The following is a 15494-nucleotide window of genomic DNA, read 5'->3' as shown; positions in this document are numbered from 1 at the left end:
CAGGGAGGAGTTTATTGTTGCAATGATAAGTGGAGAGAGAGCAGGAAGGAGGCCTTGACAAAGCTGGAGGGGATGGGGTCAAGAGTGCAGGTGACAGTTTTCATTCCTATGAGGAGTTCAGAGAGGTCAGTAGGGGAGACTGGGGAGAATTGAGACAGGGGATGGCAGGATAAGGGGGGGCAGGTGGTTTGAGGGGGAGCGGGTGCGGCGGTGGTCAAGCTGTTGTAGATGTTTTCAATTTTGCGTTGGAAGAATGAAAGGAAGGAGATGCAGTTGTCTACTGTGAATGACTGGGTGGTGGTGTTCAGGGGGCTGAGGAGTTTGATTATTGTACAGAAGAGTGCTTTTGGGTTTCCGGAGCCAGAGTGGATAATTTCAAAGTAGTAGGCGGAGCGGGCATGGGAGAGGGCATCTTTGTAGTGTTGTAGGTGGTCCTTGTAGGCTTGGGAGTGAACTGTGAGACCTGTTTTATTGCGGAGTCTTTCAAGTTGGCGAGCACGAGTTTTCATCAGGCGGGGTTCAGGGGTAAACCAGGGAGCAGAATGGGTGAAAGAAACTGTTTTGGTTTTTATAGGCGCAAGTTGGTCAAGGCAGGAGGAGAGAGTGTGGTTGTAGTAGTCAGTGAGGTCAGAAGGGGTGTGGAGGTCAACGAAGGGAGAAGTGGACATTTTTTCAGAGAGGGTGGATGAGAATGAGGTAGGTGAAAGAGCGTTTAGCTTACGGAAGTTGATAGTGCGATAATGCCTTGGTGCTGGGGTGGGGATGTTGATGGTCATAGTGATGGCTAAGTGATCAGAGAGGGTGAGGTCGGAGCCAGAGAGATGGTGCAAAATTAATCCAGTAGAGCAGACGAGGTCCAGAATGTGACCACGGTTATGGGTCGGAAAGTTGACATGTTGAGTGAGGTTAAAGCAGGTGAGTAAATCAGTGAAGTCAGTGGTTATCATGGAGTCAGTGGAGTCCATGTGGATATTGAAATCACCGAGGAGGAGGATTGAGGGGGAGAGGGAACATAGCTGGGTCAGAAAGTAGGAGAAGTCAGACAGGAATTATGGGTGTGGTTTGGGAGGGCGGTAGACGACATCCATGACTGACTGTGTGTGATCAGAGAGTTTAAAAGCCAGGTGTTCAAAGGATGGAGCAGATGCGATGGAGATGAGGCTGGTCCTGATGTCTTGTCGGTGGATAACGGCAATTCCACCACCTCGGCCCTCCGAGCGTGGTTTATTGATGTAAGAATATCCATTTGGTGTGGTGAGGTTGAGTGCGAAGTAGTCCAGAGGTTGTTGCCAGGTTTCGGTGAGACAGAGAAAGTCCAGTTTGTTATCCAGGATGTAGTCGTTCAGGATGAGGCATTTGTTGTTGAGGGACCGGGTATTGAACAGGGTGAGCTTGGTGTTGTTTTGTACGGCGGGGATGAACCCAGGTGATTTGGCCAGGGTTCGCAGACAGGAGGTGCGATTGCGTGCGTTGCTGTGACCAGGTGCGCTGGGACGATGAGTGGGAGTGCGCTGAGCCGACCAGAGGACGGGGATGGAGTGACCTGATTGTAAATAAACAAACTTACGACCGGAGCCACGGTGAATGTACCTGGGTCGTCGGAGGAGTCCATTTGATTTGATTGTAGAGATGCATGATGGGGTGGAGCGGGTATTAAGCAGAAGAAGCCTTGCGGCGGAGTACCGCAGAGCCATGCCAGGCAGGAGCGAAGGGACGAGTACGAGGCCAAGGTTGAGGAGGTGAAACAATGGTCACAACCCACGGGAGCGGGCCCGAGGAAACAGCGAAGGAGCCGGGCAGGTGAAGCCAGGAGCAGAGCCAGGACCGAGCAGAGGGCAGACAGGAGCGAAGAGACGAGCACGAGGCCAAGGTTGAGGAGGCAAAGCGGCAAATGCAGCGGCAAACGACCGCCGCCGCTAATCAAGATCACGGCGGCAAACCGTCACCACCGCCGCTGCAAACAATGGCCACCACCCCTGGGGAAACAGCGAAGGAGCCGGGCAGGCGGAGCTAGGAGCAGAGCCGGGACCATGCAGAGGGCAGACTCAATGGCCAAAAATCCGCCACGACCACCAGCAAAGCACGCTACGGACAATGGCCCAGTCGGAGAAGCGGCGAGCAAGCGACGCCAGCGTCCTCTCCGGACCGGACCAGATAGCGTTCCTCCTTGTGCCTAGATACACCCAAACACCAGATTAGAAGTTGGTACTTCGCTTATTTTTCAAGATATTTCGCTCACAAGGTTCAAACATATATATGGTGGCGGCCATCTTGGATTTTGACGTGGCGACCCAATTTACAATGGCGTTCTTCCTTATGCCGAGATACACCCACACACCAATTAGAAGGTGGTACTTCGCTTATTTTTCAAGATATTCATCTCACAAGGTTCAGACATACATGGCGGCGGCCATCTTGGATTTTGACGTGGCGACCCAATTTTAAACAGCGTTCTTGCTTGTGCCTAGATACACCCACACACCAGATTAGAAGTTGGTACTTCGCTTATTTTTCGAGATATTTCGCTCACAAGGTTCAGACATATATATGGTGGTGGCCATCTTGGATTTTGACGTGGCGACCCAATTTTCAATAGCGTTCTTCCTTATGCCTAGATACACCCACACACCAGATTAGAAGTTGGTACTTCGCTTATTTTTCAAGATATTCATCTCACAAGGTTCAGACATACATGGCGGTGGCCATCTTGGATTTTGACGTGGCGACCCAATTTTCAATAGCGTTCTTCCTTATGCCTAGATACACCCACACACCAAATTAGAAGTTGGTACTTCACTTATTTTTCAAGATATTCATCTCACAAGGTTCAGACATACATGGCGGCGGCCATATTGGATTTTGACGTGGCGACCCAATTTTAAACAGCGTTCTTCCTTATGCCTAGATACACCCACACACCAGATTAGAAGTTGGTACTTCGCTTATTTTTCAAGATATTCAGCTCACAAAGTTCAGACATACATGGCATCAGACATACATGGCGGCGGCCATCTTGGATTTTGACGTGGGTTGCACCCGCACACCAAATTCGAATGCGGTCCTTCGCTTACGCAAGCACGCACGCACGCCCGCACGCACGCACACACACACACGCCCGCACGGACGGACACACGGACGGAGGGGAAAACCATAGTCCCCCTTTGGCTCCGCTGTGCGACGGGGGACAATAATAATTATTTTAATCGGGATCTAAGGGGGGTCTACTGGGGGTCAAAGTGCATCCAGGTTTGACCCTCCAAAATAGGAATTTGCTTTTTCCTTTGAAACTACACACACTGTTTCGATTAAACTTTACCACAACCTTCATCACCCGTGATGTACCATAGTTTGTTCCTGGCATTTAAAAAAAGTCAGGGTCTAAGGTGGTCTGTGGGGGGGCTTGCCCCCCAAAATATGTATTTGCTTTTTCTCAGAATAGTCAGGTTCACTATGTTAACAAATATAATTTCGTTCAAAATTTTGGTAGATTAGCAAAACTATACATTTTTGGAATATTCAGAGCATGAGGAATCCAAAAATTAATGTTTACATTTGCGTAGACACCTTTGCGAAAATGACACTCAGGACAGTGATGAAGATAGTCAGGTTCACTATGTTAACAAATATAATTTCTTTCAAAATTTTGGGATTAGCAAACCTGTACATTTTTGGAATCTTCAGAGCATGGAGAATCTGAAAATCAATGTTGGCATTTGCACAGACACCTGCATGGTCGCCATTTTGGATTTTGAAAATGGCCGCCATAAAATACATATTTTGCGCGATCTCGGCTTCTAGTCATCCTAGAGACTTAATTAAATATGCTAATCCTATGTTTTCTGGGTCAAGGAATCCAATAAAGGCCTCAAAATAGTGCTCAGGATTATAGAAAAGCAACAAACAAAGGTAATTGAAAACAATTGTCTTTATATTTGTGATATAACTGTATTACATAATACATGATATTGCAAGTCCTCTGAAGTTATAGGTTGTTATAGGAAGTTATAGGTCGTATCAGATTGAACTATAAGTCCTATACACAGGATCTACGAGGTCTATACCGTTCAGGAATATGCTTTTACAGATCTTCATCACTGTCCTGAGTGTCATTTTCGCAAAGGTATCTACGCAAATGTAAACATTAATTTTTGGATTCCTCATGCTCTGAATATTCCAAAAATGTATAGTTTTACTAATCTACCAAAATTTTGAACGAAAAAACATAGTGAACCTGACTAGAACCTAAACACACAATTTTGATGAAACTTCACCACAACCTTCATCATCCATGATGTACCAATGTATGTTCGAGGCATTGGAAAAATTGGGGTCTAAGAAGGTACACGGGGTGGGGGTTTCTCCCCAAAATAGGTATTTTTTCGGCGTAGCCCATCGGGCAAAGCCGTCTAGAACAGTGTTTGTCGTCTGAACTCTGTATGTATGTATGCATGTCCCCTCAAACGTATACCAATCAGAGCTGAGGATCTGGTCACATGACTGGGTGATGTGATTATGTCTGATGTTATTGCGGCAGTACAGCGGCTGAATCTCCACACACCGCCATTTTGATTTACATGCCGTTCATGCCGAACATATCGTCGAACCTGTCATATATCACAATCGCCATGCTCTACCTTTACGTTTTTCATTCTGTGTGAAACACAAACAAATCGAATGTTAAAATGATCATCAAATATCGAAAGCATTAGCGTTACGTCTCTTGCAACAAAACGTTACATATCGGCCTTTGGCATTATGCCTGACCTTCGGACTGCTTCGGACAAATGAAGCCCAGGTTTCTTAATACAGTAGTCAGTAGTGTATCGTTTCAGTAGTACCGTTTTCGTAATAATAATAATAATAATAATAATAATAATAATAATATAGTAAATGTAACCATAACATTTTTATTCCTAATGTCATGAATACAAGGATAATAGATTGAAGCAAGCGGTGTATGGTTCATGAATCAATGATAAGCGGTGTTCGGTACTAATATTAATAATCACAGAAGTAAGGAATTAGCCTTGGTTTTTTTTAATGGTAATATCATTTTCGAAATATAACGTTAATATCACAGTAAATCTAATCGTAACACTAATCCTTTCGTAGAGACTGCAAACGTACTGGTATTTTTATCTACATATTAAAGTAGCAGCAGTTTTGTGTCCGTTACGTCATTACGTCTATAATGTCATTACGACGGCTGACACCACCGACTGACATTTTAATTAACTAGTACATCCGTTCACTACGGAAGCTGTAGGAAGGGTCATTTGATCTATGGTCGGGTCTCAAGAACATTTGGTGTGTTCATTTACCAAGTTTCTTGTGGAGAGATCGCCATGTGGTTTAAGCATTCGAACAAGCACTCCATTCAAAACCGTTAAGGAATGGCTGGCTTGGCAAGCACTAGTTAGCTGCTTGGTAAATGAGCACACACCCAACCCTTGTGGGGTACATAGATTACAGTAGATCGTCGCTCAGTTCTGTAAGTAAAAATTACCTCACGGATGTTGAGATTCCTCCAAATTTCTTTGTTTAATGTTATAAACAGCATTAGCGACTGTTAAAAAAGCTAATCAGATGTGTTTGTGGTTTATAATATTTTACAAGCCTGGCTACACCGCTGTTGGGCTGTTGGTGTTATTTTGTTTAAAGTCTTATGATTACGTTAGTATGATTCTACATGCTGCATGTAAGGATAGAGGAACAATGAATGGAGCCAAATACAGCCAAATCCTTGAGGAGAACCTGCTTCAGAGTGTAAAATACCTTAAACTGCGGTGAATATTTACATTCCAACAGGACAATGACTCCAAGCATACAGCCAAAGCAACATTGGAATGTCTAAAGAACAAGAACACGAGAGTCCTTGAGTGGCCCAGCCAAAGCCCAGACTTGAATCCCATTGAGAATCTGTGGAAAGACGAAGATTGCTGTTCACCAACAATCCCCATCAAACATGACAGAGTTTGAGCAAATCTGCAAGGAAGATTGGGAGAAACTCCCCAAATCCAGATGTGCTAAGCTGATACAGACATAACCAAGAAGACTCGAAGGTGTAATTGCTGTCAAAGGCGCTTCTATGAAGTATTGACTCAGAGGGTTTTATACTTACGTAAATTAGATATTTCCATATTTCATTTTTTATTATTTTGTAAAAATTTATAAAAACTTTGTTTTTGAAATCTACGGCGTTAGGACAATCTTCCTTGCAGGCCATAACACAACAGAATGTGTAAAAAGTCAAGGGGTGTGAATACTTTCTAAAGGTACTGTACACATGCGCACGCGCGCACACACACACACACACACACACACACACACACACACACACACACACACACACACACACACACACAGACACACACACACACACAAAAGGCAGTGTCCGTCCGTCCGTCCGTCCGTCCATCCATCCGTCCATCCATCCATCCATCCGTCCATCCATCCATCCGTCCGTCTCCTCCATAACTCCAAACCATGAAAGCTAGCGGCCCCAAACTTTGCATGCATTGGCCTTCCAAGATTGCAATGATGAAAATTGGGTGTTTCGGTGTGTTATAAGTTATAACATCCTTTTTGAAGATGATTAACGAGGTTCTCATAACAAAAAACCCGAAAAAGCCTTACCAATATGGTGGCCCACCATCTTGGTCAGCCCTCTGCACTTTGCTGGGTTAAGCCGCCATTTTGTTTCGGCCTACTCAAACGTGCCTTGCCTTGGAAACACGATAGATTATATCATTACATAATTGAGAATTATCATTACATAATTGAAGATTATTAATAATTGAAACACGATATATTAATCATTACATAATTGAAGCACATCATCAAAATCTGTATTCGGATACGAGGATTGGATCCTGTAGACTAAATAAATGTCCAAATCTGGAGTGAAATCTGACAAAATTTACCATATGTAGCGATTTTTATAACCAAGTGTATATATTCATTTATTTAAGTGAGGCAGTCATTCCCTTTCTGGGGTTAGTTTTTTTTATTTAATTTAATAATAATTTTTAACCTAATTCATAGTTCCATGGGATAGGGTGTCACTCCACTGTACCTGCGATCTGTTTTTAAAATTCCCTCTAGATGATGGACCCAGATTGCGTATATTTTAAAGTATTTAAGAGGTCATGTCCCGAACATTTTCGGCCGTTTCAACCAGAGGCAATCAGCTTTCTATCGCTTGCCAAGCCAGCCGTTCCTCATCACCCATTTCGTTGGATTGCTTGCTGGAGTGTTTAAGCCGCTTGGCGAGGGCTCTACAAATGAAGTGAGAAATGCCTGTGTACTTAATTAATTAGTCACAAGGCCGGGGAGGTTTGGGTGTGTTATAACACCCTTTTTGAATATGCTTAACGAGGTGAACCACCACTTGGTAAACACTATTCAGGCTGCTTTTGCAAACCATGGCGTTACTGTAGAAAGAGTTCCCTTTTGGTTTTATGCACACATTTTTTTATTGACTAACATTTTTGTGCAATATACTTTCATTGTATTGAAAGAAAGTTATATTAATATACCTATAAAAACATACTTATTAAAAAACAAACAAACAGATCAAACGTCACGTATGGAACTCAAATCAAATGGCCGCCATATCAAACTGTATCATTGCAAATGTAAAGTTGACATTTTGTCTGCTCTCAGTGGTTTCCACATTTCGATGATTTTGTGGTGCCGTGCACACACAATTCGTTTGCCAAAAAGGTAGGCCACAACGCGTGGTACAAACGAAAGCACTTTATTACAAGCTCACACATCAGCACTGGGTGGGCTTGACCTTCGAGCCCGCATATGTCCCAAGGCCACGCCTTCCCCGTGGGCGTGGCCGATCGGCCGAAAGGTGGGGCATGTATCTCAGTTCCACGCCCGGACGCTCGCGCCACCCACTGGTGCGCGGAATTATTGATCATTGTGCCCGCCACACGCGCCCCCCCAGAATTCCCGCGCACCTGAAGGGTGAGCTTGCGGGGAAGCCAGATGACCCGGCCGAAACGCCCTCTGGCGATGCGTGCAGGGCTGGGGGGTAGCAGGACGGCGGGGCTGGGGGTGCCGGGGGTCTGACCGCCGGGGGGTGGCCTCGACACGGAGGCAGAGCTGCTTGCGGGGGGTGGTCCAGATCGAGGTGGGCCGGCTTGAGGCGGTCCACGATACACGATCCGCGGCACCGCCGATGTCCACGGTGAAATGTTTGTCCCCTGTCTCCAGCACGTGGAAGGGCCCGTCGTACGGGGGCCGCAGCGGTGCCCGGTGGGCGGCGTGCCGGAGGAAAACGTACTCCGCCATGCGAAGCTCCGGGGCGACGTGGGAGGACGGGCAACCGTGGTGTGCCGTCGGCACCGGGGCGAACTTCCTGGCGGTCTCCTGCAGGGTGGAGCGCTGTTGCGCCGCGGACCAAGGAGCCGTGGAGTCAGGGATAAATTCGCCCGGCACCCGCAGCGGTTGTCCGAAGACCAGCTCCGCCGAGGACGCGTGCAGGTCGTCCTTGGGTGCCGTCCTGAGGCCCAGCAGGACCCAGGGGAGCCTGTCGGCCCAGCTGCCGTCGCGGAGGCTGGCCCGGAATGCGGCATTCATTGAGCGATGAAAGCGCTCGCACAGGCCGGTGGCCTGGGGGTGGTAGGCCGTGGTGCGGTGCAGTTTGACGCCGAGCCCTTGCGCCACCGCTCACCAGAGCTCCGAGGTGAACTGGGGGCCGCGGTCGGACGAGATGTCCGAGGGGGCACCGAACCGGGCCACCCACGTGGCGATGAGGCTTGCGCGACGTCAGCCGCAGCCGTCGCCGCCAATGGCACGGCCTCCGGCCACCGGGTGGTGCGGTCCACCATGGTGAGGAGGTGGGTGAACCCCCGTGAGGGGGCAGAGGTCCCACCAAGTCGACGTGGACGTGGTCGAACCGACGCTCGGGCACCGTAAACGGGGCCAACGGGGCCTGGGTGTGGCGGTGGACCTTTGCGCGCTGGCACGCGAGGCACATCCTGGCCCAGTCGCGGACGTTCTTCCTGAGGCCATGCCAGACGAACTTCGCCGCGACGAGCTTCTGGGAGGCCTTCGTGCCCGGGTGGGACAGGCCGTGGATGGCGTCGAAAACCGGGCGCTGCCAACCAGCGGGCACGATGGGGCGAGGTCAGCCGAGGGAGACGTCGCACAAGAGGGCCGTGCCCGCGACGTCGAACGGCACCTCGGTGAAGCGGAGGCCAGTGACGGCGGTCCGCAAGGCCTGGACGTCGGGGTCGGCGGTCTGGTCCTCCGCCATCCGGGCATATTCGATCCCGAGGTGGACCGCATGTGCGACGGACCGGGAAAGGCAATCCACCACCGGGTTGTCTTTACCCGCGACGTGACGGATGTCCGTCGTGTACTCGGACACGGCAGAGAGGTGACGTTGCTGCCGGGCCGACCATGGCTCGGCGACCTTGGCCATCGCGAACACAAGGGGCTTGTGATCGACGAAAGCCGTGAACGGGCGGCCCTCGAGCAGATGACAGAAGTGTAGGACCGCCAGGTGGAGCCCGAGCAGCTCGCGGTCGAAGGTGCTGTAGCGGCGTTTGTGCGGGCGAAGCTGCCAGCTAAAAAACGCCAGCGGCTGCCAAGCACCACGCACCCACTGCTCGTGCACCGCGCCCACCGCGCAGTCCGACGCGTCGGTGGTGAGGGCGATTGGTGCATCGGGCACCGGGTGCGCCAGCATGGTGGCGTTGGCCAAGGCCAGCTTTGCGCCCGCAAACCCCACGACCATCGGCTCCGTCCAGGCGATGTCACCTTTGCCCGGCTTCCCCCGGAGGGCCTCGTGCAGGGGGCGCAGGAGCTGGGCGTTGCGGGGCACGAAGCGGTGGTAAAAATCCACCATGCCCAGGAATTCCTGGAGCCCCTTGATCGTGCGGGGGCGCGGGAAACTCCTGACGGCCTCCACATTGGCCGGTAAAGGGATGGCCCGTGCCTAGTGATGCGGTGCCCCAAGAAGTCGATGGCGGTGACGCCAAAACGGCACTTCGCGGGGTTGATGATCAGGCCATGCTGGCCCAGGCATTCGAAGAGCGTGCGGATGTGGAGCAGGTGCTCCTCCCGGGACGCGCTCGCGACTAGGATGTCGTCCAGGTAGACGTAGATGAAAGGTAAGTCACGCAAGACGCTGTCCATGAGCCGCTGGAACGCCTGGGCCGCATTCTTCAACCCAAAAGGCATCCGCAGGAACTCAAAGAGGCCGAAAGGGGTGATGACGGCCGTCTTTGGGACGTCGTCCGGTTGTACGGGGACCTGGTGGCAGCCCCGGATGAGGTCCACCTTGGAGAAAACGGTTGTGTTTGCCAACCGGGCGGAAAAGTCTTGAATATGCGGGACCGGATAGCGGTCGGGGGTGGTGGCATTGTTGAGCCGGCGGTAGTCACCGCACGGCCGCTATCCGCCGCCGGGCTTGGGCACAATGTGCAGAGGAGAGGTCCATGCGCTGTTGGAGCGTCGTACGATCCCCAGCCGTTCCAGCGTGGCGAACTCCGCTTTCGCCACGGCGAGCTTCGTGGGGTCGAGGCGGCGTGCCCGGGCGTAGACCGGTGGGCCGACGGTGGGGAGAAATGGTGCTCCACCCCGTGTTTGACGGCCACCGCTGAAAAGGTGGGCCGCGTGAGTGCCGGGAAACTGGCGAGGAGGCGGGTAAACTCGTCCGCTGCCGGAAGCGTACAGACTAACCTCGCCGGGAATGAACCACCCAGCAAGCCGCTTGGCAAGCCGATCGGTGAGCCGCTCAGCGAGCTGCTCAACGAGCCGCTCAGCGAACAAGCGAGCGAGCTGAAGGCTTCGGCCTGGATGAGACGTCGACGCTTAACGTCCACCAACAGCCCATGCGCACAAAGGAAGTCCGCACCGAGCAGGGGCATTGGCACGCTGGCGGTGACGAACAACCATTGGAAGCGCTGCCCTCCGAACCGCAGTGAGAGGCAACGGTTCCCGAATGTGCGGATGGGTGTTCCGTTGGCGGCAAGCAAAGCGGGACTCCGGCCCGCGGCTTGCTTGTCAGACGCGGAGGCACGGAGGACGCTTACCTGCGCTCCCGTGTCGCACAGAAAACGACGACCAGGCGAGGTGTCCGTGATGAACAGGAGGCTGCCGGAATGGCCGACGCTCATGGCCGCAAGTGAGCGCCGGCCCGGTCGTTTCCCGACCCGTCAAAAGAACACGTCGGGCGGCACGTTCTAGCCTTGCGGCCGAACCTGCCGTGATAGTAGCACCAGGTTTGCGGCGGTGGCGGCCGCGTCGATGGTGGTGGCGGCGGCGGTAGTGGGCGGGGCGTAGCAGCGGCCACGAGGGAAGCAGGGGGCGCTGTAGCCTCCGCACCGGGATCCACTACGGCAGCACCGTACACTGACCGCGTGTCGCAGGCCGCGAAAAATTTGTCGGCCTCTCCGGCCAGGGCGCGGGGTTCCATTGTTTTTGAACCGGCCAGCGCGAGGCGCACCTGTACAGGTAGCTGGCGGAGGAAAAGTGCTCGGAACAGGAAATCCGGGCGCTGGTCTCCGAGAAGGGACAGCATAAAATCCATCCGAACGGACGGTCGGGTGTCGCCGAGGGTGGGAAGGTCCAGGAGGCGGTCGGCGCATTCGACCTCTGTGAGCCCGAACGTGGCGAGGAGACCTTTGAGCGCCGCGTACTTGTGGTCGCCCGGCGGGCGCCGAAGGATGGACACGACGCGGGCGGTAGTGCCGGGCCCGAGGGCGGCGACCACGTGGTAGTACATGGTCTCGTCCGCTGTGATGCCCCGGAGTTGGAATTGAGCTTCGGCCTGCACAAACCAAACGTCGGCTTGCGCTTCCCAGAACTCCGGGAGTTTGACGGCGACGGCGTAGGTAGCCATGGCGCATTCGGGGGTCAGCGACGGCTGAACCCGTCGGGTCACCAGTGTGGTGCCGCGCACACACAACTCGTTTGCCAAAAAGGTAGGCCACAACGCGTGGTACAAACGAAAGCACTTTATTACAAGCTCGCACATCAGCACTGGGCGGGATGTCCCGAGGCCACGCCTTGCCCGCGGGCGTGGCCGATCGGCCGAAAGGCGGGGCATGTATCTCAGTTCCACGCCCAGACGCTCGCGCCACCCACTGGTGCGTGGAATTATTGATCATTGTGCCCGCCACAATTTGCTGCTTGATTTTCACATTTATAGGCTATTTAAATGTATATCTTTGTGGTTGCCGTTTTTGTGTTTGGTGTACTTAATCTGTGCTGTCCACCCGGAGAACAAATTAACGCTTTTTAGCAGTCAGAACTGCTGCTAACCTCAATACCGCAGCTTAAATTTTTTTATCTGGCTCAAGTTAAGAGTCTCCGGCCATCATAACCTCTCATTCTCATTGCATATCATTCTCTTTCCTAACTCACCCTCACATTTTCTACCCCCTTCTTTCTCTCTTTCTCTCTCCTCTCTCTCTCTCCTCCTCCTAATAAAGTGTCACGCACTCCTCGCTCCCCCTCCCTTCCGGAGCTTATAGTGCAGCGACATGTGGTGATGCGTTACTCCCCTTCCCCACCACCCATCCCTTCCTCGCTCCATCCTAATTCACTCCGCTCCCTCTCTTCCCTGCTCCTCCCCCTCCTCGCCTCCCTTCCGGAGCTTGTAGTGCAGAGACGTGTGGTGAGGCGTCACTCCCCTCCCCCACCCCCATCCCTTCCTCCCTCCACCCTCATTCCCTTCTCTCGCTCTCCTCCCTGCTCCTCACCCTCATCGCTCCATCCTCATTCTCTTCTCTCTCTCTCGTCTCCCTACTCCTCCACCTCCTTGCCTCCCTTCCGGAGCTTATAGTTATAGTGCAGCGACGTGTGGTGAGGCGTCACTCCCCTACTCCACCCCCCACCTCACTCCACCCTCATTCTTCTTTCTTCTCCCTGCTCCTCCCACCTCCTCTCTTCCACTTCCCCCTCCCCCTCCCCTCCCTTTTTCTCTACTTCCTCCTTTCTCTCTCTCCCCTCTCCCTCCCTCCGCTCTCTTCATATTCCCGTGAGGATGCGACTCAGTGTTACCCGGCAGCGCCGGATACTTTTGCTTATATATATATAAATATAACAATACTGTACTGGTTATTAATCATATTCTTCCAATCCTTTGTTTTCACTGACGTCACAGTTACCCATCTCGCATTGCGCGGCGGCCATTTTGATACCCAAGCTAATCTGTCCGTGTGCGCTGATATTGATTTGTTGCGTTGGTTTATGGTGAATGCGGATCGCAAAAAGTCTGTTTTATAAAGTAATTTTGTTTGTTTTGTCACGTTCATGTGGAGTGTGGTGCCATCTAGTTTATATATGTATTGTTGCCCAACAAACACAGAACATTCGGTTTAAGTTTGCCGTGGACCAGTGAACTGGTGAACACCTGGGCAGTGGGTCAACCTGCAACCAACTACCTGTAGAACAGACTTGGAGTGTACGTAAGGATACGGTAGATCCAGGCTTGAGTATGGCTAGCAGTGCGAGTGCCAACCTTGGCTACCAAGAGACGCTCCCCCCGGACGTTCTTGTTCGTTACAAAGAGAAGATTTCTGTCATTGGGTGTGACCCTTATGGTCTATCAAATGATCAATTTGAGAAGAATGTGAGCAAGTGGCCTCAGGTGACCCACATCGACATGATCAACTAACTACCTGTTGTTCAGCAAATCGGCCTATACCAAAGATGAGTTGAAGAAGTATAAATCCCTCGAGGCATACAGGTTGTACCAAGATGGATGGGTGCGACAAATCCTACACAAAGAACTGAATGACGTCCACTTGATTCGATCCAAGGTATTAATATATGAAACAAACATGTATTTTTTAAAGCTGCTTGTGTTAATGTTATGGACCGGATTGATTAAGTGCCCTCCATTTGTTCAAAAACCACTGCAGTTTTAAGCTGTGCATGCATGTGTGCATACTTTGTAGACATGTGACGCACAGTGCGAAGTGAGTGCCGCCATGTGTGCTTTGTGCGTATGGCCATAAGTCATCAGTCATCACCTATATATTTGTATGGTTATACAATGAAACATGTTCTTACTTAGTTAACAAAATGCTCGGAGCAGACAGGTGTGCGATCCCACTGTGATTCTGTTTGGATGTCACTGCGATTGATGGCAGCCTTCCACAAACGCCGCCTCTCTTCACTTAAATTTCTTGTTTCCTCACCCTGATTTAGTAGAAGTTTGGGCGTTTTGTAAAACTTAACTCCTGGCCTAACGCCTGGCCTGTTTGAACAACGAAATACGCCGCAAATTGGCATGACTGGTCGTGAACAAAAACTATTTAATGTGAATCCGCTGACGACGTTGTTCGAGAGGGTATCAAAATGGCCGAGGTGTCCCAGGGTGCCCTGCGCGCGTGCTCCGATGACGTCACAAGAAACGTTTCAGAACGTGGGTTCTGTCAAAGCAGTTTCTTGGCAAAATGTTATACTGGACGGTTTGTCATTGCCTTCCCAGCAGTAGTTTGGACAGGAATATTTAATTTGTTCAGGGTGCCGGAGATAGCTCGCCTACTCTTCGCAAAGCGCACCGTGGGATCTTTAACGTTCATCAGCTAATGCCGGCAGACAGGATTCCCAGATTCCCAGATTCCCAAACGGTACACACATTGGTGAATCACCCTGCCCGTGAAACATCCGGGATGACAGATTATAGCCGAGTCGGGATTCGCACCTGTTCGACACGTCCCACGAAGCAGACTTTGGCACCTGGCCGCAACATGCTCGCATTAACGCGTTTCTGCGGCACCTCCAAGGCTCCGTCCATGACTGACTGAGGAACCTGTTACCTGTCCAAGGCCCTCCAATTGGAAAAGAAACAATGAAAATAAACTTAAAGCACACAGCCGACAAAAGCCAATGGCGCACGGATAAAACTTGGCGCCAAAAATGCCCTCCAACCCGGAATTGTTTTTCTCTTCCTGTTTCGTCTTCTTCTTCTTGATTATTTGTAATAGCGAGCCGCTAGGCTCTATATACGCCACTCAAAATCAAATGCTGTAATCTACAGGTCTTTCTCCGTTTATTTAACAAATTGAACTATTGCTTTACAGAATTGATGGTATTTGTGATTGAACCGACAAAGTATATCCGTTAGAGCTAGATCATAGATTTACATTTCTCCAATGAAGTGGAAGAGCCGCCATCTTGAACCAAAGTAAGGTACCTCTCATACCAAGGTAGGCATGACAAAAAAGGTTTAATATCTTCAGGCTCATTGTATCATTTGCTGGCCCAAGAAGGCTGGCCCAAGGCCTTCAAGATCATTTGAATCTCCCGCGCTGAAGCTGAGTCTATGGGTTTATCACTTCGCCATCACAGACTTGTCGGTGGTCTGTCTGTCTTCTACCACCTGCTTTATGGTCTTGCTCTGCATGTGGGTTTGGTTCCGTGTTTTGTGACGTAACAAACGCCTTTGCGACTCGAACAGGATCGTGTAAGATCTCGCGAGAGTACGTCACGCAGCTTTTGCCTGACGAATAAAGTAGTTA

General features: G+C 50.8%; 1 protein-coding gene across 1 annotated transcript in view; it reads right to left on the bottom strand.

Moving 5' to 3' along the window:
* Nucleotides 1–14945, bottom strand: part of RPA3 (replication protein A3) — a 51558-nt gene extending 36613 nt beyond the window's left edge. The window contains exon 1 of the mRNA XM_068132841.2: nt 14678–14945. Coding sequence (XP_067988942.1) covers nt 14678–14770 — 93 coding nt within the window. The 5' untranslated portion in view covers nt 14771–14945. The remainder of the gene's footprint in view (nt 1–14677) is intronic.
* Nucleotides 14946–15494: the final 549 nt, after the last annotated feature.

Source organism: Myxine glutinosa, chromosome 12, assembly GCF_964187855.1.
Source record: "Myxine glutinosa chromosome 12, kmMyxGlut1.1, whole genome shotgun sequence".
Lineage (NCBI taxonomy): Eukaryota > Metazoa > Chordata > Myxini > Myxiniformes > Myxinidae > Myxine > Myxine glutinosa.
This window is presented reverse-complemented; position numbering and strand designations above follow the sequence as displayed.